Source organism: Alligator mississippiensis, chromosome 1 (genome assembly GCF_030867095.1).
Source record: "Alligator mississippiensis isolate rAllMis1 chromosome 1, rAllMis1, whole genome shotgun sequence".
NCBI lineage: Eukaryota > Metazoa > Chordata > Crocodylia > Alligatoridae > Alligator > Alligator mississippiensis.
In genome coordinates, this window is record NC_081824.1 from 273,238,314 (window position 1) to 273,264,533 (window position 26,220).

General features: G+C 44.4%; 1 protein-coding gene and 1 long non-coding RNA gene across 9 annotated transcripts in view; one reads left to right on the top strand and one right to left on the bottom strand.

The window, feature by feature from the left end:
• The window catches only part of LOC106739098 (uncharacterized), a 35,453-nt gene extending 28,295 nt beyond the window's left edge, over positions 1–7,158 (bottom strand). For 5 of the 6 annotated variants that reach the window (XR_009459040.1, XR_009459038.1, XR_001372306.3 and 2 more), the window contains exons 1-2: positions 7,079–7,152; positions 6,012–6,106 (exon numbers count right to left, since the gene is read on the bottom strand). This is a non-coding gene — a long non-coding RNA (uncharacterized LOC106739098). Of the gene's footprint in view, positions 1–6,011; positions 6,107–7,078 lie in introns of all 6 variants that reach the window. The other variant, XR_009459039.1, reaches the window with a different exon arrangement.
• GBE1 (1,4-alpha-glucan branching enzyme 1) overlaps positions 6,912–26,220 on the top strand; it is a 341,386-nt gene continuing 322,077 nt past the window's right edge. Inside the window, exons 1-2 of one of the 3 annotated variants that reach the window (XM_059720626.1) lie at positions 7,024–7,110; positions 14,568–14,720. In XM_059720626.1, the coding sequence (XP_059576609.1) occupies positions 14,689–14,720 (32 nt within the window). In that variant the 5' untranslated portion in view covers positions 7,024–7,110; positions 14,568–14,688. Of the gene's footprint in view, positions 7,111–14,567; positions 14,721–26,220 lie in introns of all 3 variants that reach the window. The other 2 variants (XM_059720624.1, XM_059720625.1) reach the window with 2 other exon arrangements.

Genomic DNA, 26,220 nt, shown 5'->3' on the forward strand with positions numbered 1-26,220 from the left:
GGCCCTGTTGGTGTGGCCTCTGCTACTGTGGCCCAAGAGGTGTATAGCATCAGGCCACTTAGAAGTTGAACAGGCCTATTTTATATTATTTCTCCAGGAACGTCCATATGCTATTGCCCTTTGAATGAAATTACTTTGAGCTCCCTGTTTACATTTATATGCAGTCCTCAGACTTATGACACCAACTGGTTCCTGAAAACTGTCTCTTAAGTTGAAACGTTTAACTTGGAACCAATTTTCCCACAGGAAACAATGTTATAATTGGGGGATTGGTTCCTGAACCAAGGCCCGATACCCTATTTTCGTCAAAAATAACCCAGAATTTTGTACTCAATCAATTATAGATCAGTAATATAGCTACATTAATGTATTTATATTGTAAATAGCAATCATACTGATTTGGAAGGACTTCTTTGAGATGTTGCTGGCCTTAAGGGCTCTTTGTTGGACTTCTTGAAGGGTTCTTGGCTGGAGTTTTCTCAGGAGTCTTTGCTGCAGGTTTTTCTGGAGTCTTCTCCACTTTCTTAAAGAAAGTGTCCAAGGAAGTTTGGACAGCTGTTCTCCAGGGGGATGGGTGATGCAGCGAACTTGTTCGCTGGTGTGGCTTGGCGTCAGATCAAGCATCGTAATGTTGAAACTGACATCAGAAAGTTGAAACAGAGTGTCAATTTATAAATGTTGCAAGTGCGAAACGTTGCAACTTGAAATGTTGTAAGTCAAGGATTGCCTGTATTTGTAGGTTTCAGATAGAATCATATAAAGAAGGACTGGAAGGGACATATACGATCATCAAGTCTGGTCCCCTGCCATGGGCAGGAGGTAATGAGCTCAACGAGGTGCTTGTCCAGATTCCTCTTGAACACTGCCAACGATGGGGACTTCACCACCTCTGCTGGAAGTGTGTTCCAGATTTTGGTTACCCACACAGAAAAGTTTTTCCGTATGTCTAGCCTAAACTCTTCCCTGATTATCTTGTGCCCATTGGTCCTCGTCCTCCCAGGGGGTGCTTTTCTGAAAAGTTGTTCTCCCAGATCCTGGTGTTCTCCCTTGGCATATTTATAGGTGGCTATCAAGTCACCCCTCAGCCTTCTTTTATTCAGACTGAACCCAGGTCCAGAGTCTCTCCTTATAAGGCCTATCCCCCAGGCCCTTGATCATGCAGGTGACCCTTGTTTGCACCCTTTCGAGCTTGTCAACTTCCTTGAAATGCGGTACCCAGAACTGGACACGGTATTTCGGCCATGGCCTCATCAACGTCAAACAGAGGGAGAAGGAGCACCACTCTGGATCTTTTGGCAACACATCTCCTGATGCACACCAGAGTTGTATTTGCTGTGTTGGCAACTTCATCACACTGGTGGCTCATAGTCATCTTCTGGTCAACTGTCACCCCCAGGTCACTTTTGGATGGAGTGCCAGCCAATGGATCACCACCCAATGTATATATATGGTGGGGGTTCTTTCTACCTAGATGAAGGACCTGGCACTTGTCCCTGTTGAACTTCATCTGATTGTGTTTAGCCCACAGGACCAGCCTGTCAAGGTCGTCCTGGATCTTATGCTTATGGCCAACACTTTTTAAAGAGACTAGTGATCTTAAGGGCAGTAATCCAAAATGAACTTGTAAATTACTTTATATCTGAAATAGAAGACATTAAACTGGCACCAGTAGAGCATTATGTGCTAAATGTAATTTTACAATTACTGCCTGGACAGTTTGGGTGAATTAATAGGGGTTTTTTTTGTTTTTTTTTTTAGCTTGTGTGATGCAGGAAGGCAGAGTAGATAATTGGTGTGGTGCTTTATGACCCTAAAAAAACCTATGATTTGTTGAATGAACAGGGCCTAGTTTATATTGTTCCATATAAATATTTTTTCCAAAAATGACACCTATAACACTACTCATTCTTCAAAATGTTTGTGTTAGCTGTACAGTAAATATCCTTGTTTCCTTGGGTACTTGAAACCCCAAGTGAAATACATTCAAACCAAAACTTTCAGTTAGCGAAACAGAAGAATAACTTATTTGTTTCAAAACAATTTAAAAATGAGTTGTGTCTGTATTAGAAAATCTAGCAATGGTGCACTGCTGCTCTTGCAGCTCCATGAACTGGAGTAATGGTGGAAATGCTAATGTTGAAAGGGAGCAGACATTTTTATTGCTTTTAATCCAGCACTGCCCATTCACCTCAGAAAAACAATTTTCTTGAAGGTGTAATAAAATATGACTTTTTTATGGTTGTCATTATCATCATGATCATGAGAAAATGAGTAAATTTGGTGTCTAAGCTGGTAACTTTTCAAAACTGTTTTCCAAGGATGTCTTAACTGGCATTCTGATGAAAAGTTAGACTGCCTGATTAAGGAAAGAGAACATTTCAAATGACATATGGCTGAAATGTGATAAAAAGAAAAAAAGTACTTTATTATATTTGAAAGAACTATATGATATGCTATATTTTTCATTATGCTTGAAAAAGAAATAAAGATGAAATAAACGTGGGCCTCAGTCACAACATTTCGATGTCAGTTTTCCTAAGTCTCAGGATACTCAATACATGGTTTTGGTTTGGTTCAGTGCACAGACAAGGTTTATTTGCATAATCTGGCTCTTTAGTCAAACTTTCCTAAAGTTCAAGCCTGCCTAGATCTGGGATTTGGATTCTGTATTACTTTTTAAAAGAACTTTCCAAGTTAGCAGTCTGGACTTAAGGACAAGATCCTTATTTTCAGGGAGCTGAAATTCACAGCCAGATTCCCAGTGTTCACTTACAAATTTCCGATGCTGATTTATAAATCTCTCTCCCATGTTTATACCAGACAGCTGATAGTAATGCTGTGAACTGCTGGAGCCTCTGAGAATGAAGGAAAAACAAAGGGAAAAATGTGCTAAAAATGAAGCATTTGTTTCCCCCTTTACTAATCTCAGTGACTGCAGGAGCTGCCTTCCTCTCTGCACTTCAGCAGCAGGCAACCTCTCCATTAGGGAGTAGTTGGCAGTTTTAAACCAGAAGGCAGATAAACTGCAAGTTCCTGGGGAAAGCAAGTTCCTGGCTCTTGATAATCAGCTGGAATCACAGTCCCTTAAGCTTGCCACAGTGGACTACAGTGAGATTGCTGGTGACTCATTTGGAGTGGAACACACTGTGCAGGGTCTGTTACAGCGCCATGTGGCAGGGTAGCTTGTTTTAAACTGGAGTAATTTAAATCATACCATATCCAGGCAAAGTCTAGATTTTAAATTATCATTTAAATTTCACCTTTCCTATATTGTTCTAAAGAAAGAGGCACTCTCATTGAAAAGAAGAACCATTAAAATGTAGATTTACTACTAAATACATCCTTTATACTAGATTTGGTATATCCTTTTGCTTTTGGCACACTATAATTTGAAACTGTTGTGTAAGCAATTTGATAGCTTACTATTTGTACTGTGTATTTATTAATATTCCATTTTATTGTTAGAAATGGTGAATTATGTATTGCTTTATTACAAATTTAACTTTTTACTTATGATTTGTATCAGGTATCTGCATTAGCTTGGTAACTAGAATATAATTAAACAAAACAGCCCATAAAATCAGAGATCAAGTAGGGAGAACCTACAACATTGGCAAACACAACCACTCAGTGGTATTCAGTGCATTACTTCAGTGACAGACAAGATTCTTTGGGTAAATCTGTTATCTTTTATTAGAACTAGGTATCAGATTTACTCAAAGAACCTTGTCTGCCTATGTCCTTAGCCCAACATGGCTACAACCTACATCCTTTACCTCAGTGAGACAGTTTGTGTTTTCTGGAGTTAGAGGTGAGATCTTAATGCCCATGATGTCTTTGCTACTCTTTTGCAGCTCTTGCTGTATTCCTTCGATACTCCGCAAACCCTTAATATAGTACATGGCCCATTGTGCTGTATTTATAATGTTTGACCTTTAAAAACAAAATCCTTCCCAAATCCCTCTTTATATGGAGAAGCACAGAACATGTAATTCAGTGCTTTTGATAAGAGGCCCAATGTTATAGAAATACTAATGACTTAAATAGTAAATAAGAAATTACAATATATTTGTGTGTTTAACATGTTTCAAATTTTGGTTTAATTCCAAATGTTTATTTTTAGAAGAACAGTTAAACATTTAAATAACACAATATCCATTTAAAAAATCATTGATTGGTGTAAAAATATTGATGAAGAAGTGGCCACATTTATCCTGTTTCTGGCCAAACTTGAGTAAAGTAATATAACAAATGAACTACGGGCTTCCTACTGGGCACTGTTACTGCCAGTGCAATATCCAGTCAGCAGCAGATTCTGTAATCGCTCTACCACAGGAAAGGGAAGTACAGCCAGAAATCAGGGAACCAGGGCTCTGAAGGGACTGTAGGGAGCAAGAGCTTGAGCCAATAGCTTGGGAACTGACTTTGGAGAGACATTGAGGTGTATGAGTTGGAAGGGTATATGACTAAGCAGCAACCTACTGTGGAGATACATTAAGAAATGCCCTCCAAACAGGGAGACTAAGCAGATGGGCTGGGAACAAGACGAGAGTTGGTGAACAAAGGGATTGGATTATGGCCAAGGAGTTGTGTAGGCTACTGTATGATTATTTCAGGGACAAAGATGGCCTGGGGAGAGTATTTCTGACGGAGAAGTTCCAGTTTCATATACCTGGACCACAATGCCTTTATGGGCTGGCCTAAGACTCATTGTGTTCATCATCTTTTGTTTGTGATTTTTAAAGCAGTTGCACTAAGGGAGTATGAAGAGTAAGCTTGAGGCAACTGCCTAGGAATTAGCTTTGACAAGAGAGCTGGGCATGTATATATTTGGCAGCCCTACCTAGTGCAACAGCTTTTTGTTTTTCTTCAGATGCTGCCCTATCAAAACCTACAGCCCAAACGATCTTGTTTTTCGAGTGTCTGCAACACTTGCTGCTGAGCAAACAGCACTCAATGGTGCCCTACATCTTGGGATCAACAAGGGGTTTTCTGGTGATCTCTTTTACTGGATCAACAGCTTTACAGGTAGAGAAATTAGAGAACTTAAGACACAATGTGCCCTTCCTCCAGTCTCTTTGGAAGCATTTGACTTCACCACAATATTACTAGTATTTCCTTTCCTCTGCCCATTTCTCCTATACTTCCTTGATCTTCGCAGCTACAACACTACAACTTGGGGCCACGTATACAAAAACACTTGCAGTGACATGCTTGAGCACTTAGTTGGAGGGAGAGAAACACGATCTGTTTGGAAATGTGGTGTCTGCATAAATATTATTGTAGAATACTAATCAAAAGCTGGTATCAAACACAACTTTACAAACAAAAATGGCCATGGACTTTTTTTACTGAAAAAAACCCAAATTGATGCCTGCGCATGCTTGCTTTTTGTCCCACAGGCAGTGAACAGGGCTGCTGGGATACTCTTTGTTGCCCATGGTAGAGGGGTGCTCCAGCATGTTCAGCTTACAGAATAGGTGTTTCAGAGGGGACGTAACAATATCTGAAGGGCTTCTGTAAAGAAGAGGGAAAGCACCTTTTCTCCCTTGCTGCAGAGAGGAGGACACAGACCAGCAAAGTAAGTTTAGATTGGATATCTAGCAAAAAAAATGTCTTCACTACTGGAACTGGGAGGTGGTAGAATAGACTGCCTTGGCAAGCTGAGGACTTTCCATCACTGGAGGTGTTCAAGAAGAGGTTGGACAGCCACTGGTTGGGTTGATCTAGGTGCAGCTATACTTACTTTCTACCATGGGTATTTCTCATGCTTCTGGGCTTTGCTGGTTGCCTGCCCCCCAGACATTTCTGCTACATATTTTTTTCAAGCTCCCTCAGAGGTGCTGTGCTGGCCAGTTAAGACTAGGGACTTAGAGTGGGGCATGCCAAAGTTTCTGCTGGGACAAAAGATGGAGGTTCTTGGTTAGAGGGTCTCAGTCTTCTCTTCTCTAGACTAATAAGCCCAGTTTCCTCAGCCTCTCGTTATAAGTTACATGTCCCAGCTCTCTTACCCTTTTTGTTGCCCTCTGCTGGACTCTCTTCAATTTGTCTGCAGAAGTGGGGGCCCAAAACTGAACCCAGTACTCCAGATGTGGCTTCACCAGTGCTGAATAGAGGGGAATAATAACTTTTCTCAATTTACTGGCAATGCTCTTGCTACCTCTTTCGACCCCCCACTTCAGGTAGTTGAAGGCTGCTGTTAAATCCTCCTTCAGCCTTCTCTTTTGCAAACTAAATAAACTCAGCTGAAGCTTGCCCAGCTTTCCCTGTGGCAGGCCAGGGGCAGGTCTGTGCTGTGCCAGGGCTGAGGTATTTAGATAAGGGAGGCCTACGGGATGGTTGGGAGATGCTGACCCTACCTCAGGCCTGGGGCTGCCCTGGGTGACCTCTTCTGCAGCCCCAAGGGAGACCTCTGTGCAGCTCTTCCACCGTGGTATACGACTATGTGCCTGCCCTCACACATGCACACCACACCCACATGGCACATCCACACCTCAGTCATGCCACCACTCACAGAGAGACACAGCACAGACACACATCATTCACAGAGACACACCTGACTCATAGACAACACATGGACCACACACCCCACAGACATACACACAGTGCACATGATGCATCTCACTCACACCACACACCCACCCACTCACAGACACACACACAGAGGCACACACCACTCAGACAGACACCACTCAGACAGACACACACAAAGACACCGCACTACACCAGCACCCCACTCACAGACATGCAACGCACACACCACTCACACAGATGCACACAAAGACACCGCACTACACCAGCACCCCATTCACACCTGGCACACACCCACGCACACACACGTGGGCGGGGCGGCCCCAGCAGAGGCGCTGCCCAGTGCCTGAGTGGGCGGCGCCCCTCTGGCGGCGCGACGCGGTGTGTGTATATATATCCCGGGCCGGGCCACGCCGGGCCACCAAGGCCGGGTCCTGCCGCGGAGGGGGGGGTGGGGAAAATGGCCGCCGCCGCAGCTATACCGCCCGTTCCCCCCAGCGCTGCGTCCGTTCCCGGCCTGCAGCGCCTGCTGCAGCGTGACCCCTACCTGGCCCCCTTCGAGCAGGATTTCCAGCGCAGGTACCGGCCCGCCTCCCCCGCGACGCCCCCCGCCCCTCCGCCCCCGCGGCCTCAGCGCTGCCCTGGGCGCGGGGCGGCTCCGCCCTTCCCCCGCTTAGGTTCGCGCGGGGGCTGCTGGGAAGGGCCCGGGGCCGAGCGCTGCCGTGAGCGAGAGCCGCCCGCAGCCCTGGGGGCGCCTGGCGGAGCGGCCCCGCTGCGCCGTGCTAGGCCAGCCCCTGTGGAGTGCGCCAGCCTGGCACTTGCCGACCTTGGCCTCTGAGGGACAAGCACCTCTCTGCCCTGGCCCCTGGTGTCTGAAAGGGCCCTGGGGCATCGTGGCATACGTTAAGCTGGGCGCACACACGCGCATCTCCAAAATAGTGGTGGTGAAGTTCTGTGGTGAATTGTGCAGGAAGTGGAGACAGGCTCGTCTGTGCAAAGGAAGGCCGGCTCCACGCACGCAGAGTTAATTTTTGTGCAGCTCTTCTGTGGTGAATGGTGCAATAAACTCTGACCCGCTGCCGCTCACTTGAAATAATTGCTGTGTGGGAGAGAGACCTCTCCGGCTATAACAAGAGCTGGCTAGCTCTGGAGTTAGTGCTTGAAAACGTGTGACAACTGCAGCTATTTTCTATCCAGTGTTCACTTGAATGTGTAGTGGGGCCCGAACACAGAGGAACTCTTCCCTTTGTTTTCCTACAGAAACTAGCAACTAATCTCTTCTGCCTTGGGTTAATTATTAGTGTGGCAAGCAGCTTGAGGCCCTGTGTTTTCACATATCCACTATTTCAGTAGTGTAAGAGTGATGTAGCTGGGTTGGTCCAGTAATTATGTGAGAGCTGAGGCAAGGGTTTTTTAGGGTGAGGTCTCTTATTGGATCAGCCATGTGGTTGGGATCAAGTTGGAGTAGCCTTGGAGTGCAAGGCATTTTTCTTCAGGTCTCTTGCATTCAAAAGCTTGTCTAATTTCATCTTGGCTACATAACGATAACGCCTGTTTGTGAATCTCCAGACAGAGCATATTCACTAAACCTCTAGTCCTGTTGCCAAACTCCTTTCTCAGCTCAAGTTATCCTAACTTGACAGTCTTCTGCCCTTGTGCATTAATGGCCCCACATCTTGGTGAATGGGATTTCTGTGCTATGCTGACAAGCTATGACAAAGCATAGTCGTGCCTCACCCAAAAGCTTGGTTTGAAGTGATGCAATCCAATTCCTGTTTAAATGTGTAAGCTGTGCTATATCAGGATGTCCCCTTCATCATTTTAACTGTCCTGATCCTGTGTACTCCAATTTAAAAAGCTTGCATTGTGCAAAGATGGAAGACTTTCTAAGGGACAGTTTAAACAACTGAAGAGCTAAGAAAAACTGTCATTAAGACCAACAAAGGTGACTTCAATTGAGATTAAAAACCAAAAAATTAAAGCAGAATTCTTAATAAAATTCAAGATGTTTTATGTGGCTTGAGGGCAGGAGGTGTGTGAAAATAAAAAGTCTGTTGCATGTTACTCCAACCTGAATATAAAACATTTGGCTTTCTCTCAGTAAGTATAGTTGTGCCATTCAAATTTGTAGTGTAGGAGCTTTTCGAAGGTTTATGATTACTGAATGCCATTTTGTGAAGGAAACTAGAGACTAGAATTTGTGAAATGGGATTAAGCATTAGTCTTATCTACTTATATTTAGTTTTTATACTGGCTGATATTGCACTACCTCTAACTGTAATCTTTTTGAGATTACAGAAGTGTTGGAGAATGGTTCTAAGCAAGCATGTGTCATGTATGCTATGATGTAAAACCTATCATTTTGAGGAGGTGAGGTGGCAATGCTCCTTAGGAGGCAATGACTGGCAGCCCAGACTGTTAATAGAAGCCATGATAAACAGTGCTAGAAAACTAACTGTAACTGCCATTTTAGTGAATGTATTGTGTGTAATAACATGTCTGCCTTTGGAGATTATGCCTATAGTGCAGCTGGGATAAGTGCAATAAATCTGCCTGTGTGTATAAATTTCATGTTGCTAAGTAAGCTATGATGCAAGTGTACCACCAAATGTGGGTCTCCAAGTGAGCTTGTGGGTATCTGGTATGTCCTTATGTTAGTCAAAATGTGCAGCCTTTTTCTATAAAAATGCTGTGGAAATAATGTTATTTCTAGTGTGGGGTGGCTGGGGGAATGCTGTGCTGAGAAACTACTCCATCCTTAAAGACACAGAAGCTGTCTAAAAGGAGAAATGCACCTGCAAATGCCCAAGCAAATAAATTAAAAATAGTTGTCAGTGTGTGTCAATGGCAATCTTAATATAATATATTATTACTAAATTAAAATGGGTTACTTTTTAGGCAGAGTAGGCAGCTAACACGCGTAAGAGTGGCTTTAATTTATGTCTGCATTTGTGTAATAACCTCCCTCCCCACCACCTACCACTTCACTTCCCTTATCTAGGAAGTCTCAAGCACTGGAAAACAACAAATGGGTGAAGCAGAGTAATGACTTGAAAGAAAGTTAGCTCTGCTTCTAGCTGTCTCTCTAGCACTATAACTTTCAGGGATTTTTTTTTCTACTGCTGATGCTGATCATAACTCTCTCTTAAAAAATAGCAGAATGAAAACCTAATTTGATTCAATTTTTTCCTGTCTGAGTAATTGGCATGAAACTAATTAAACTGTTAAAAGATTCACTCTGCTATTCTGTAAAGTGATGGATTGTAGAAACATGGAATCAGGTACTGCTGCTGAGAAGGATGAGAAGGGCAAGCATAATTTTTACTCTCCTTGTTCCTTGCCTCTGACTAGAAGGGCAGGATTGAGTTGCTGCCCCTAACACCAGTAGGCTTCCTGGTAAACTGAGTTTCTCTCCTGTGGATCATGAGCCTTTTGGGTAGAGGTAGGAACAAAATGGATGAAGCTGCTATGGACTTTTTTTTTCCTTTTGATGAAGTCCTGAAAGCTTTGTTTTATTCAAATTGACAATATTGTATTGTCAAATGATTGACAAACTCTAAACTATTTAGTCACTGATTTTAGGAGGAATTAATTTGGTACGGCTAAACAAAAAAGTTACTTCTAGTCAAGGTAGGTGACCACTGAAAAAAGCAGCTAGCACTTCAAGTCCATGTTCATGTGCATGCTTCTACCTCCATGCTGAATAAGAGAGCGCTTGCTCCAGGTAATCTGAGGGAGGCTAAGAAAAAAGGTTTGGAAGAAGAAAAGTGAATTTGTTTAAGATTGCATGCAGCAGGCCAGCTTCTGAACCAGGAATAGAAGAATCCAGTTTATAGTCTGGTATCTTACTTACTGGCTCTTGATTATTTCCTCTGCTATCAAGGAAGTAAAGTCCTGGTCCAGACTTTCCCTCTCTTTTAATATAAATAAATAAAATTTCATTATATAGGTGTCTGGACCAGCTATTTTGAATTTTTCAACAAAATAAACAGAATTTTTGGTCAAGCAAATTACCATATTTACCAGACTCCAAAAAGACATTGAATTTAAGATGATTGCACTCTTTGTCTCCCCCCCCCCAGATTCTACACATGGAAAATATAGAAAATTTTAACACATCAATTTTCCACGTGTAAACATTGGCATGTGGTGCTACCCGTGGCCGTGTCCATATGTTTGGGGACCTGGGGTGCCAGGTAGCTTTACCGCTGCTCAGCTCACCTAGGAGTAGCCAGAGGCTCCCTGAGAAAAGAGGCTCCCTTTTACAGTGGAGAGACCTTGTAGACTCAGAAGTAACTATTTACAGAGTTTAGTTGTACAGAGAATAATTATAATATACACACAAATATTAAATATCAAAAGTTTGAAATATTCTATTTACAATACAACAGGGTGAGTTTATACAAAAATAGCAGTTAATAAATATTTGCATTTAAGAGATTATCAAGCTAATAATGTATACACTGTGCTAAATACTTGTTATATTAATCCCCTAATTAATTATTCACATCTAAATACCATTCACCCCTACTTGTGCCCAAAGAATGGAGGGCGGGGCAGTCCTTTGCTCCTCTCATCACATGTTTTGAGGGCTCCAGCTGTCTTGGGCTATAACATGTAGGCCCAGGTGTCTTGTAGTCTGTAGACGCTGTTCTGACTCCAGACCCCTACAAAACGCAGGTTCTTAGCCACCTCTGTGCATGCTTCTCTGCTTGTGTACTGCCTCTCCAAACCCACATTGCTATTTATGCAATTAAGCATGTGGAGTAAGAGCTCACTGCCACAGGCAGGCCCGGCAGCACCTCTGGTCTCACTTCCTCTTTAGGCCCTTAGGTACTTGGTCTTAGCCTGCACTGGTGTTCGGGGAACTTTCCCTTGCTGGCGTCTTTCCACCAAGCTGACACAGTTCCACCACAGTCCTTTCCTCAGCCATTCACATGGGTTTACCCATTCTTTTATCAACCCCCAAGTTTCCACCCCAATGGGGAATTAGTGTCCTATTTTAGGGGCTACCTAGGGCTATGTCCCCACCCAAAGAAATTTGTGAAGCTGGCTTGAATTCTGAGGGCTTGTTCTAGGGGTCTGCTCTTTCCAGCTCAACCCTCATATGTTCCACTGATCTCCTGCCTGCTCACGAAGATTTCAGCGCACACTCTGGGGGGTGGGACCACGCTGCAGGCTCTTACCAGCCCTCTTCACTCAGCATGTGCCTCTTATTCCCACCGCTGGGGACAGGAGATACCCAGGTTCAAGGGGAGCCATCCAGTAAACCCCTGGGCTGGAATTTTCCTGGGCTCTCGAGCTGATTTTAAAAAAAAATCTTGAATCCCCCTGTTGGGGATAATCCTGGACTACAAGTATGGTGTCCTGATTGGGACAAAATTGGTAGTTCCCGGTAGGGTGCCCCTGCTGGGACATTCTTCTTCAAGCATTCAGGCAGAGCCCAAGGTAGGACACTGAAGGTAAGTGCCCCTTAAACTGCCTGTTTACAAATGTAGAGAATCTTATTAGTGGAATGTTGTCTTAAATTTGTCCTCTCTGCTGCTGTGGTGGGGGCAGAGGGGCAAGACACTACCTTTTGTCCTCCTTGCTTGCTCTGCCATGCTTGTGCCTGCCTCATGCTTTGCTCCTCTGCAGTCTGCCTGCACTGCTCCACCCCCCGCATCTCCATCCTCCTTTATTCCCCCTCCTGTGCCTGCCCAGCCCTGTCCCTCCTCTGCCTGCCTGCCTGCCTCCCACACTTCCTCCTTACCTTCTGCTGCCCTCTGCCCTAACTTCAGGGCAGCTAGCAGCAGAGCTGGCCCCAGTCCAGCCCAGCCTAGCCAGGGGAAAGTGATGATACGTCCCGCCAAAGCTGAGTTCAGGTTGAAGGGACTGAAGCCACAGCAGAAAGTTAAGGGGAGAGGGTGTGCTGTAGCTGGGGTATGGGGTGGAAGGGCAGGTACCGGCATAGTAATGGTGGGTGGAGGGCAGGATGCAGGTTTTCCCCCCCCATCACTCCCCAAGTCCCAAGGTGCTCCTCTTGGCCTCGTGCACCTTCCCTGTCAAATGTGCCATTCCAGCCCAGGGTAGGTGGCAACTTAGCTCTGGCTTCAGCCCCAAGCCCAGGGTTAAAGCCAAAGCTGAGCTGCCATCATACTTGGGTCGATATTAGAATGTGTGATGAGGCCTTTTTCCGTACATTGTTTGGGGTAGAAAATGTTATCTTGGATTTGAACAAATATAGTATTGCCAATGACTGGCAAACCAAAACACTTAAGACTTTCTTGGGGAAAAATGAAATTATTTATTAGCCTCTTAAAGGATTTTTGGATCAAACTTGGCTTATAAATAAAACTTTTGTGTGTAATATTTGTAAGGGAAACACCGCAGTGCTTTTTCTCAAATGAGAGCTCAAAAATGAAATTGGCTAAGAACTTGCTAAATGGATGAAAAGACTATATAGAGTAAAAATACTTGAGCATTACTATGTTGCCAACCTCAAATGCAAAAATTGGCATGGGTTAATTTTTGAAAAATGTTTTTCATTTGTCTTCTGGCTTCTGAGACTGGAGTGCTTGTTTTATGCTTTCAGGCATTTTTTTTTTTTTTTTTTGGTTCCTCTTCATCCATTGACACTGGAAACAACATGTAAGATAAGAATCTGTCTGTCTCAGTTCCAGCAGCTGGGATTTAAAGGAAGTATCAAGTATTTAAAGATAAGTGTTATAAATTGCCATAGTTAGCAAGGCTTGTAAATACAGAAAACTCTGGGAAATATCCTCACCCCCATAAGCTATGGTTCCATTAAGCTATAGATGTTTATAGGAACCACTCCCTCAGTCTCTTTCTGAAACCTTTTGTCACAAGTTTAATGATCTAGTGTTAAGATATTCAGGGACAATAAACTAGTTTCTGTAGTGGGTTCAGCAACTGCTTAAAGTTGCCCCTCATCCAAAGCTATTTGCTGCTGTCTCTTCCTGCCTCTAAACTTAGGCAGACAAGAGGTGTGTACAGAAATGCTTTGTGCACGTTTTCTAGTACTGTAATTTAGAGCACTTCTTATAGCACAATAAAGTTACAGCACTTTTAAACATGATAGAAGTGCAGTGTTTGGTGTGGGGAGCCTCTATCTTTCCTGCACTTCCCAGACTAGGAGGCGGGGGCACTCTGCAATTTTCTGGGGCTTCTCCACTGTTCAGAAATTTGACCTGTGTACAAAAGTTATTTAAAACCCTGTAGATTGCTGAAGTACTGTAAAAACTAGTGCTTCAAGTGTTAATACCTCATTTAACAAGGGTTAATTTAAAGCTCTGTACCCATTTTTAAAGTGCTGTAAAGCCATACAGTTATGTTGATTCATGGCAATAAAGCGTTTTTAAATGGCAAAAAAATAAAAGCAACTTCTGTATACACCTAAGGAAGGAGACTTTACAGCTAATAGCTCAGCATTGCCAGCCTCAAATCTAGGGGGAAAAATAGATGAGAAAACTATGCACTAAGTCATAAAACAAGCTAAAACTTTAAAAATGTTACTTTGGCTTCTCACCCCTCTCCCAAATTCTGAGATTAGAAGATAGGGAAATTGTGCTTCTGCATGAGCATTTTCAGGAAACCTGGAAAGCTGTTGGTTGGTATGGAAGTTTTTACAGTCTTCCCTTAGTTAAGGACTGGAATGGGTTTCTGCTGCCCAGTGTGCACTGTGCTTTGCCTCCTTTTGTGTGCTGTTTCTGTTGGGCACGGTTTCTGTTCGCACGCCACCCCTGAAGATGGTCTCTTCAGTCCCTCCTCCCTTTCCTCACATAAAATATGACCTCCCTGCTTCCCGAAATGCCTGCTTAGTTTCCAGTTTTCCTGGATACGGTGTTGGCTTCTGCTTAGCTTTCTTGTGATCCCTAGATATTACTCAAATTCAATTTTAGGATAAAACAGCCCAGCTGAGTTTTACTGAATGCAGATCTCCTTTTATAGGCCAAAGTGAAGAGGAGAGAAACAAGGGCAGGAAGGGAAAGACTTGGTAGGTATGGTCCACAAACCATCATCCTGCTTTTCCACAGGGGGTCATTCTGCCCGGGAAGTCATATACTGACTTGGTCTGTAGGACAAGATAAGCAGAACAGTAGCTGCTTCTGGTGGTAAACTGGAATTCCTCCAAAGCTAATTTCCCCACCTTCACCTATGGCTCTAGAAAGAACTGGCAGAAGACAAGGGTATGTATGCACCTTTTATAAGTTGAGTAAGAAGTACATAAAAGCACAAGCTTTAGTGAACTTGAGTTCACTTCATCAGACACTATGCACTCCTGTTCTATGCTGTCCTTTCACAAAGCGATCTGAACAGCAAGGGTGGAAAAAGGCTGGGAGGGGGAAGAGGCTGAGAGAAGCAAATGAGCAAAGAACCCATAGGGGAAAATGGAGTCATAAAAGCTAATCCAGATAGTGGGGAAAAGAATCTGTAGTTCCTGTCTAAATTAACACAATCCAGTCTTGTTCTGAAGTTTCCTGTTCAAATTTTTTCTTTTAATTTTGCTACCTGAGAACAGCAATCCTGAGGTCAGTAGTGGAGTGTCCAGGAAGAGCAGAGTGTTCTGATACATGCCTTTTGCCTTTCTGCACCTGGTGTCAGATTGTCACTCATTAATTTTTTTGAATGTAAGTTTGTACTGTCTAGGTAATGCAGATGTACACTGTAAACAGGTGGTGTTATATATCAGTGTCTTCCAAATTTTAGGTGATTGGGACATACCTTTGTTTATTTTTTTAAAATTAAAGTTAGTGGCATACTTCACTCTTGTGTGTACAATTGCATGCAACTTGTTAAAAAACATAGCCCTGCCAGAAGAAATAATACCAGTGCTGAGATGTATACTGTTTAAAACATGATATGAAAGGTATCTTTCTTAAGCAAGGGATGATTTTCTGTACCACTTGACACCAGTGGTTCTCAACCTTTTTAGCCTCAAGACCCTTCCATATCTCTTCTGAAATTTGTGATACTGCAGCTGAAAATCACTGACAGTGATCTAAATTTGGAAAAGATATGGAGGGTACCTCAAGGCTGAAAAAGTTGAGAACAGCTGATTTTTTTTAGCTGGTGCCACTTAAGGGTGGTGGGGACAGGACTTTACCTTGCTGTTTCTTGTTCTTTCTGCTCTCTTCCCCTGGCTTACCTCTGGTTACCTCAGGGAGCAAGGGCAGCCCTTTTGCTGAGGCTGCTCTTGCACGTCTGGCAACCACTCCCTCAGCCCTCCCTGCTGGCCCCAACTTATCCCCTCCATTCCTTCCACATAAATGGGAGAATGGAGGGGCTGAGTTGGGCTGTAAAGCACGGCTCAGTCTGCGCATCTGCCCACTTGCAGCAGTGTGTGCTGCTGGGAGTGTTGGTGGGGGTCTGGTACAGGTTGCTTGGGAGTGGATTAGGTAGCAGTTCTTAGGGTAGCGGATGCTGGAATAGCTGGAGCAGGTGCCAAGTGCCAGATGGGGGAGGAGAGCATTTACTTCCTTGTAAGGAGGGGGTGGGGTCTCTTGGCAAATCCCTGTTACTGTCACAGTGTGCTAGTGTTCCCTGACACACCCTTTGGGAATCGCTGGCGTATATGATGTTGGTAGAGTTGCAGGTGAATGAACGTTGCATATCGTAGTCCTTTTTATTTGGTCTAATGGTGATGTGGTATGTATTGATGTGAAGACCCAGCAGGCATTTGGGTCCATTGTAAGGCTGCGTGCCTTGATGAAGATGGGAGTTGCATTGTTTGGTAGTTTTTGTGTTTTTGTTTTTGTTTTTTTTTTTTTGGGGTGTCTCTCTCTAAGTTGGGACAGGTTTCTTTTTCTTCCCCCTGCCCGCCCATGAATACCTTGAGATAATGACCTTCACACCCTCCGGCAAAAGGAAGACTAATGATATGTTTTAGTGTACAAACTGGGGGTGTAGGCGATTACCAGATCAGAGGGATTCTGTTGTTTTGGTCCTGGGGTTAGTATTGTAGCAAGGTCTGAGTCTCTGGCTTCGTTGGTTTGAATGTGGCTTTTTTGAATTATTTTGGGATTGTATGTATTATAATTGTAAGAATTCCTGCCCTAGATCCTCAAGGCATTTATCCTGATTGGTGGGATCAGAGCAGAGCAGAGCTTGGCTGTAGATGCATCTAATGTTGAATGCTTGGGTGAAAACTGGTACTGTGTAGGTAGCTGAAGCAGTTGGCTGACTTGACACACAATGTAGTGGTGTGGCCATTGCAAATCTACAGTAGCATCTAGGAAATAAATCTTTTGGGTTGGAGCATTCCAGAGTCAGTTTGCTGGAGGGGTGGAAGTTGTTAAACTTCTGGTGAAATTTCTCTAAAGAGTCCTTCCCACCTGTCCGTATTTTGAAGATGTCATTGATGTACTCGAGTTATACCAGGGGGACTAGAAAATACTGCAATATCAGGTACAGCTTGGGTTGGAACGGAGTAGGAACTTCTGGCAAAACTGTAACTCCTTATGAAGACATTTCAACCCATGCTACATAATCTGAAACTGGTTTTCCAAACCTAATGACAGGAATTTGCGAGAGCCCGGCAGGACAAATTATGCTGAGGGGAAACCAGTGTAGGTTCGGAGCAGGCAGATCGTGCCTGACTAATCTAGTCCCTTTTTATGACCAGGTTACGAAATGCCCGGACACAGGAGTAGGGGTGGATGTCGTATACTTAGACTTCAGGAAGGCCTTCGATACGGTATCCCACCCCATACTGGTGAACAAGTTAAGAGGCTGTGACTTGGATGACTACACAGTCCGGTGGGTGGTGAATTGGCTAGAGGGTCGCACCCAGAGAGTCGTGGTAGATGGGTCAGTTTCGACCTGGAAGGGTGTTGGCAGTGGGGTCCCGCAGGGCTCGGTCCTTGGACCGATACTCTTCAATGTCTTCATCAGCGACTTGGATGAGGGAGTGAAATATACTCTGTCCAAGTTTGCAGATGACACAAAGCTATGGGGAGAAGTGGACACGCTGGAGGGCAGGGAACAGCTGCAAGCAGACCTGGACAGGTTAGATAAGTGGGCAGAAAACAACAGGATGCAGTTCAACAAGGAGAAATGCAAAGTGCTGCACCTAGGAAGGAAAAATGTCCAGCACACCTACTGCCTAGGGAATGACCTGCTGGGTGGCACAGAAGTGGAAAGGGATCTTGGAGTCCTAGTGGACTCCAAGATGAACATGAGTCGGCAGTGTGACGAAGCCATCAGAAAAGCCAATGACACTTTATCGTGCATCAGCAGATGCATGACGAATAGATCCAAGGAGGTGATACTTCCCCTCTATCGGGCGCTGGTCAGACCGCAGTTGGAGTACTGCGTGCAATTCTGGGCGCCGCACTTCAAGAGGGATGCAGATAACCTGGAGAGAGTCCAGAGAAGGGCCACTCGTATGGTCAAGGGCTTGCAGACCAAGCCCTACGAGGAGAGACTAAAGAACCTGGACCTTTTCAGCCTCTGCAAGAGAAGGTTGAGAGGTGACCTTGTGGCTGCCTATCGGTTCATTACGGGGGCACAGAAGGGAATTGGTGAGTTTTTATTCACCAAGGCACCCCTGGGGGTTACAAGAAATAATGGCCACAAGCTAGCAGAGAGCAGATTTAGATTGGACATTAGGAAGAACTTCTTCACAGTTCGAGTAGCCAAGGTCTGGAATGGGCTCCCAAGGGAGGTGGTGCTCTCCCCTACCCTGGGAGTCTTCAAGAGGAGGTTAGATAAGCATCTAGCTGGGGTCATCTAGACCCAGCACTGTTTCCTGCCTATGCAGGGGATCGGACTCGATCTATTGAGGTCCCTTCCGACCCTAACATCTATGAATGCTGTACCCAAGCTGTATTCTAACATGTCTACCAAATATATATAGTCAGGCCAACGAGATATCTTAGCCCCTCCCTACTCCTTTCACATAGAGATGCAGCAGCACCAGAGCTTTAGGTTTCCCACTCTTATAGAAGAAGACAAGGTGGGGTGACACCTGTGTAGACTAACTTGTCCAGAGATGCATTGCTTTCGTAGGCTACAGCCTGCTTTGTCATGTGCTATGACTGGACATGCAGAGAGTGGGGGTACTAAATAGAAAGTGTCCTCACTTAATTATAAAGGTTAGAGAAAGGTCACTTTAATTATAAAGGATAGGGAAAGCAGGTGGCACTGATAAGCGATAGCAAGTAAGAGGAATCAAAGGGGATAAACAAAGCAGTGAATCTATTGAGAGGTTATAAAAGCTAGTCCAGCTAATGGTATAAGGATCCAGAGTTGAGACCATACTTAACCACAGTCTGTGGATGACTCCTTTTCTGCCATTTTCATGTTTTGAGCTAAACTAATTTAATTTTTAGAGGAAAAAAAACCTAAATTTGCCTTCACTATGAAGATGGAGAGCTGTCTGGTACTGGGTGGAGAAACAATAAAATTGGATAAAACGGATGTCAGCAACCTATGTCCTGTGGCACCATTAGATCCAGCCAGCAGAGTGGGCTTTGGTGGCATTTTGGCTAGGCCCTTTGCTCAAGCTGTGCTGTGGTTGGGTGGTGGAGAGAAATGGTTGCCAGATTCTAGTGCCAGCCTGCCTAGGACCTGAGCTGGGTCATTCCAGCCTGCCACTGGAAAATGGTACAAAACACTAGTCTACATATGGCTTTCATGGAGTGGAGAGGAGGGGTAGCTTGAATCTTCCTGTGTAGTTGAGGAGAATTAAATAACTTGAGGTAAATTACACTGTGGCTACTTTCACAGGGTAAATATTTACTTCAGTTTCATTATTGGGAAAGAACACAATTAAATGTAATATGAAGAAAGCTCTTTAGTGGAATAAAGATAGGAGACTTAACATGTTAGTGAGTGGGGGATTGTTTGGTAGGGTTTTGTTGCCTTTCCTGTCTCTTCCCTGAATTGATCCTCTTTCTGCTTGTTCAATTCCACATTAATATCCATGTAGCGGGGAGCTGCCCTAAATCCTTAAGTTAAACATATCTTGAGTTCTCAAACTTATTTTAGCTTTCAAAAATTTAGTAAGACTAATTAGCTTAAACTTTTCATCTCATTGATTTTTTTTTTTTTTTTTCCGCTTGTACTTATTCAACACTTTCTTTAGCAAGTAGAGCTTTAGTATTAATAATGTAACACAGTGCTTTAAATCTTTGGTATTAATTTTTACCGAAAGTCAATATTAATGTTTCAGATTGAGATGGTTGAAGTGTAGAACTTGTTCTCAGACTCTGGCCTGTAGTGGTAGTCTACCATCTTCTGTTCATTTCAGGTACATGTCCTTCATTTTAGAAAGGGATAGAGGATTAAAAGTGCTCAGACTTGCTGTTTCCACTAGGAAGAAGGTGTATTCTGAACTCAATAACTAGGGACCTGCTTAAATTGCACTTCTGTGGTTTTTGCAGGAATTGCAAAAAAAGCAGTTTCCATGATTTGCTGTGAAGATGGTATTTGTTGCGATTTTTCCTGTGGAATTGCCCCCCCCCCCCCCCCAAAAAAAAAAAAACAAAAAACCAAACAAACAAAAAAACTTACTAAAAAAAAAAAAAAAGTTCTGGTACTAAAAAAAAATGGTTCTGAGGACCATTCACTCCCACTGGGAGTGAATGGTCCTCACAGCTGCTACTGCCTGGCTTTGCACTCCACAGGGTAGGGTAGGCGTCAACTGGCAGAGCGGCATTAAGGGGAGCAGCCAAGATGGCAGTCGTCCCTCCTTTCCTGCTGGGACCTCTCTGCCAATCAGCAGCAAAGGCGTAGTGCTCCTTGAAGGGCAGCTCTTTTTGCCAATCAGTGGTGAAGGGTGAGGCTACCATGACCTGCCTATGAAAGTGACCCTGTATGCCATGAGTGGGCTGTGAAAAGCCCTTCAGCTCACCCTGATTTAGGTAGGACCCTACTGGTAATGCGCACAAGCCAAGGCTGTTTGTAATTCTTGCATGACTTTGCATTAAAAACCATCTTCAGTGACCAAAAGGGGTGGAGGGGTGGGGGAGGGGGTGTGGAGTGGTGCTGTTTATAGGATTATAGTACAGAAGACACTTAAGCATTAATCCTTGAGAAACTAGGTGAGGCCCAATGGGGTTTTGGGAGGTATAGTGCTTATTTCAGTTAATATGTTCTTTCAAATCTAGGTATGCCCTCAGCGTGCTAGTTTCAACGTTGCCACTCCTCCGTTTACTCAGGAGGATTTTCTAGTCCATTTTGAAGGTGCTTTAAACCAGGGGTAGGCAATTATTTTAGCTGGAGGGCTGCTTAATGAGTGATTTGGCAAGCTGTTGAGGGCTTCAGGGGTAGCCCAGCTCTTGACAGGTGCCCTGCCCCCTGGTTGCCATTTTAGGACCGGAAGTCCTGCCTATAACCCCTGACCTTTTACCACCATCATCCCCTTTTCCTTGTCCCTGGAGGTATTCCTTTTGGGAGGGTGGGGACTAGCCATCTTGGAACTGGGAAAAAAAAAATCGTATAATAAGAAACTTACTATAACATTCATTTTATTTAAAAAATTATATTTTTCCTGGTTTGTGTTTGCCCAGTGTATATAGAGGCGATTTTATGTAATTGCTCAAAATACAGTCTTACTCTTGTATTTTGTGGCTGTGTGTGGGGGGGGGTGCATGTGTGGCTGGGTATGGTGTGTGTGAGCGCTCCTGCCCACCCCCCATGGTGCACAGTCTTTGCCATGTAGGTGGAGCCCTTCAGCCAGAGCCACGTGCTGCTGAGTCCCAGGAGTTGCATATGACAGTAGGGAGCAGGGCCATACTGGTCCAGCTCTATTGCATGGGGCTCCCTGTGGCTCATGCAACTCCTGGGACTTGGTCACAGCTGTATGCTACTGTGGGGTGGTGGGGAGGGAACCCCATGTGCTGGAGCCAATGGCCTGGCTTCACTCCCTGCCATCACATGCAGCTCTCAGGACTTGGCCAGAAAGTAGGAAGTGAGGCTGAGATGGCCTATTGGGGCTCTTCTTTTCCCAGCAGACCCTTGGGAATCGCATGTGGTGGCAGGGGGCAGGGAAGGCCTCTGGTTCCATTGTTCAGGGCTTTCCCCCTAGGGGTGCATGAGTCTTGGGAGCTGCTCATGAGCTACAGGGAGTGCTATGCAATGGAACCGGTTTGACCTGCGCTCCACACTCCTGTTGCCCTGCTCCACCTGGTGCAGGCCCTGTGGTCTGGGCTCAATGCTTCTGCCGGCTCTAGCCCCACACTTTGGGCTTCTGTCCACCATCGCTTCCCTGCCTGTTGCCCAAAGTGCTGCAGCAGTGACGGGAGAAGTCATCATCTGGAGGCTGGGGATGCTGAGCAGTTGCCCGAGTTGCTCGGCCCTGCCCAGAAGCTGTGTGGTGGCCAGGCCTGGGGCCAGGGTGAGGTTGGAAGTACAGTGCACTGACCCAACAGAAGTGGGCAGGGCTTGGCCCACAGGGGCAGCTGCATGCTGGTCCAGATACAGTTAATAAGTGGGGCTGGATAAAATCACTTGGCAGGGTGGATCTGGCCCGCAGGCCTCATTTTGCCTGCCCCTGCTTTAAATGCATACTAGCAGGTGTAGCTGAGCATAGAGACTTGAGTTTCGCATCCCCTCAGGCTGGAAACCCTCATGTTTTGCAGTGAAAACATGGGCTAGTCAAACCTGGTGCTGTCAGTCCTCAAGCATTCTGTTATAGCTCCACCTGGACTGCAAGATCTTTATTTTTTCAGTGGAAGTTGCCTATCTTTGTCTTCCTGCTCCTGCTGGACTTCCACAGTCTTTGAACAGAGACACTGTCCACTCTGAAAATTCAAAGGGACTTGTGTATTTACTTGGAATTCGTTAATGACACTCATTAGATGTTCTTGCTGGCAAGTGTTGTTTACTTTTGCCTTTAGAAATGTCTGCGTGAATAATGAGGAACTTCACTTGGAAGCCTATTTACATAAGTATTGTTTGTGTGTGTCACTGCCACAGACAGCAGGTCCTTGCTAGATGGAGAGAGAACCTAGGAATGAATTCAGAGTTCAGTGTAATGCACTGCTAAGAACTGTATGATATCTTGCCAGAAATCCTTTCCGTTACACTGGGTAGTACAGTATCGTGGTGGTGAACAGTGGGATCCTAAATGAATAACGAAGTGCTTTACCTACAGTAGGCTAGAATAAGGCAACTCTGAATCAGATGTTCTACAAATGTTGCCTCTCTACAGATTGGATTTTAGGGTGTGAAAAACATGTAACGTAGGAGAGAGAGAGACTCCAGACTTTTTTTTTTTTTTTTTAAACCTTTATTATACAAATTTTTAAAAACGGGTGGTGAAACTGCAAAACTATGTGGTCCTCCCAAGGGCTGACCATGGAACACTTGTTAGCAACAAAAATATGCCATGTCCCCAGACTGAAACCCCTCTTCCCCCTTCCATACCTCTCAGTTGGTTACATATGTAGGACCACAGCTGTCTGTTTTCCACCTTAGAGAACCCCCTTGATGGTCCAGAGTGACACACTGGTTCATGTTTTGTTGCAAGGTGAAGCCAAATGTGGAGCATACCTGAAATGGGAAGAGGAAGAGTTGGAGTTGTCCCCTGCAAGCTGGCTTCTGCGGTTTTTCAGAGTTGCCATCTTGGCCTGGCCCAGTTGGTAATTTGCCAGGCAGATTGTGCTCCCCTTGGCTGCTTAGTATGAAATGGAGAAGATGTACACAGTCTCCAAGAAGTCCAAGTCCAGTGTGCCAAAGAAGGTGCCAAAGGCTGCAAAGTTTCGTTGTAGCTGGGGGAAGTCCAAGAAGAGTCTTCTCTGTCTCCCCTTCACTGAAAGGGCAGTCTGCCAGGGTTTAAGTCAGAGCTTTCCAAACTGTGTGCCGCGACTCATTAGTGTGTCGGCGGCAGTGTGTAGGTGTGTTGCGCGAAATGCAGAAAATTTTGCGGAAGGGCACCGCGGAGCTCCCTTACTCACGTCTGCTTCCCTTGGCCCCTCCCCCGGAACTGAATTACTGTGTTGCAAAATGATGCATGTCTAAAAAGTGTGTCACCAACATGAAAAGTTTGGAAAGCTCTGGTCTAAGTAATAGTTAAAAGAGAGGGGAGATAGCTTTTTGACATACTAGTGCTGACATCACTGAAGTTGAAGAAATGACTATAACATGATGTGCTAGAGACCAAACACGTCTCACTGATGTGGAGGATCTGGAGTGGCCACAGTTCATGTTTCACTACAGAGTGGACTGCTTAAAACATGGCACCTACTGTAGAATACAGAATACTAAACCTTTCAAGATGGTAACTTTTGGGTAAGAACAGACTTATAGGCAGGCTTCCAGCTGGATTCTGCACATTCCTCCTCTACATACCGTTTTAGGATAGCAAAAGGGACAGAAAACAGTTATGTATAATATTATCTAACTTTTGCTTTCTCCTTTTTCCTGTTGTACAAAAGAGCTCACAAGGCAACCATAACCTTGTTACTTTCTAGCGCTTGCTGCAAACTATAGTCTTGCCTGTATTCTATGCATGTGGCTTTAACTGCATCCTGATGTTGAGATTTGAGTAGTCTTGCTTTCTAATGGCAGTATTGGATTAAATGTAACCTATGCAGACTACCCAAATATCTGAAATGAGTATTAACAAAGTGGCTGTCAGACAACATAAGTGTGTTGTAGGCTGAAGACGTTATGTTTAGTGTATATTTTTAGTTTGTGCCAGTTAGAACATAAGTGACTCAGCTGAAGCCATTAATGCCTATGGTGTAATTGCATTTTATGTTACAAAATGGCATCAAAATGCTGCCTGCTAGTATTTCCTGCACTATTAACAAACATGCACATTTTTATGATAATTCATCAGCTCCTGCAGCTGCCACAGTAATCTATTAACTGCACACTCCTGTGTGTGCAAGTGTTTTCCAGTAGCTCAGTTTATAGAGTGAAAGACTAGGAACTCATTACTAAGCAGCTTCAATCTGTAATTTGTGGTGCTGGACAAAAGCTCTCTTGCTTGCAGATTTAATCAAGATGATTGTGTGCAACTGCTGGTTTGGCCCTAAATGCAGGTTGGCAGTGGAAACATTGTGCAACTAGAATATGATGCTGTGTGGGGGAGAACTATGTTGCTTCACACGCTCCTGAACTGCTTGATTTCTTTTCATCTTGCTGTTTTATTATCCTCCAAGCAAAGCAAGTCTTTCACTAGTCATTTAGACTAGCAAGGGATTCTTTAACTGGTTGAGTGCAGGGTGGAAAATCAACAATCTAAACCAAAAAAATTTTTAAAATTTTTTTTTTTATTTAATAATTTTTATTTAAGATGCTTTAAAAAAAAACAAAAACCAACAACTTTCTATAAAGACGAGTTAAACTTAAGACATGTTAAAGCTCAAAGATATTATAATGGAATAGGGATTATAACTTCTAATTATATACTTTTTGAGACTATATATTCATGTAATCTTTTAAAAAGATTTATGGATAGGTCACAACAGGCCATGGAGTATATTAGGAGCCCAATCTTATGGGCTTCCCTGAGGCTCCTCTATAGATTAGTAAAGATATAAAACAAACAAACAAACAAAAAAACACTCTACCCAGTGGGGCTCAGTGCTCAGTCTAGAAGATCCTATTAAGCATCTCAGTGATTGAGTTTCAGTTCTCAAACTCCGGATTTGTCTCTCCAGAGATTGTAGGCAGACAAGGTTCCTTGGACAGATGTGATAGCTTTGATTAGACTGACTAAGTAAATGGAAAAATTGTTCTTTGCACATAAGGCTATCCTGGGGAGGGGGGGAGGCAAATTGGGGTGACCGCCCCTGGCCCTGCACTTTAGGGGGCCCTGTGCAGCTGCTGCTGGCTTCAAGTCCGTCCGCTGCGCCCCCCCCCCCCCCCCCCCAGTTGAATCTGTCACCTCCAGCTGCTTGGCAACACCAAGCCAAAAATCCGTCTCCAGTTTCTTCTTGTCTGGGGGTGGGGCTCTGCAAAGACTGATTTGCCCTGTGACCCGCACCCTGCTCGGGTGTGATGTGCACCCTGATACACACTTTCAGGCACAAGCACCCTTCTTCAGGTGTAGGGAAAGTCAGTTGTCTCCAGAGATAACATCCTTGTTAATAGTAGTATACGGAGATAAGAAATTACAAATCTGATTGCCCACCCATCAGCCTTAGAGTCATAGATGCTAGGGTCAGAAGGGAACTCAACAGATCTAGTCCAACTAGGAAAGAGTGCTGGCGTCAGATGACCCCAGTCAGATGCCTATCCAGCCTTCTCTTAAAGACCCCCAAGGTAGGGGGGAGCACCACCTCTCTTGGAAGCCCATTTCAAATTTTCGCCACCCTCATCATGAAGTTCTTCCTGATGTCTAGCCTAAATCTGCTCTCTGTCAGTTTGTGACCATTATTCCTTGTTACCCCAAGAGGCACCTTGTTTCTTGCTGTGCCCCCTTAATGAATTTGTAGGCAGCCATAAGATCACCTCTCAGCCTTCTCTTGCAGAGGCTGAAGAGATCCAGGGCCCTTAGTCTCTCCTCATAGGGCTTGGCCTGCAAACCGCTGAGAGGGTCCAAAGGACCCATATGGTTAAGGTTATCCACATCCTTCTTGAAGTACGGTGCCCAAAACTGGATGCAGTACCCCAACTGCAGTCTGACCAGCGTCACATAGAGGGGAAGTATCTCCTCCTTGGCTCTATTTGTCATGCATCTGCTGATGCATGATAAAGTGCGGTTAGCTTTGCTGATGATTTCATCACACTGCC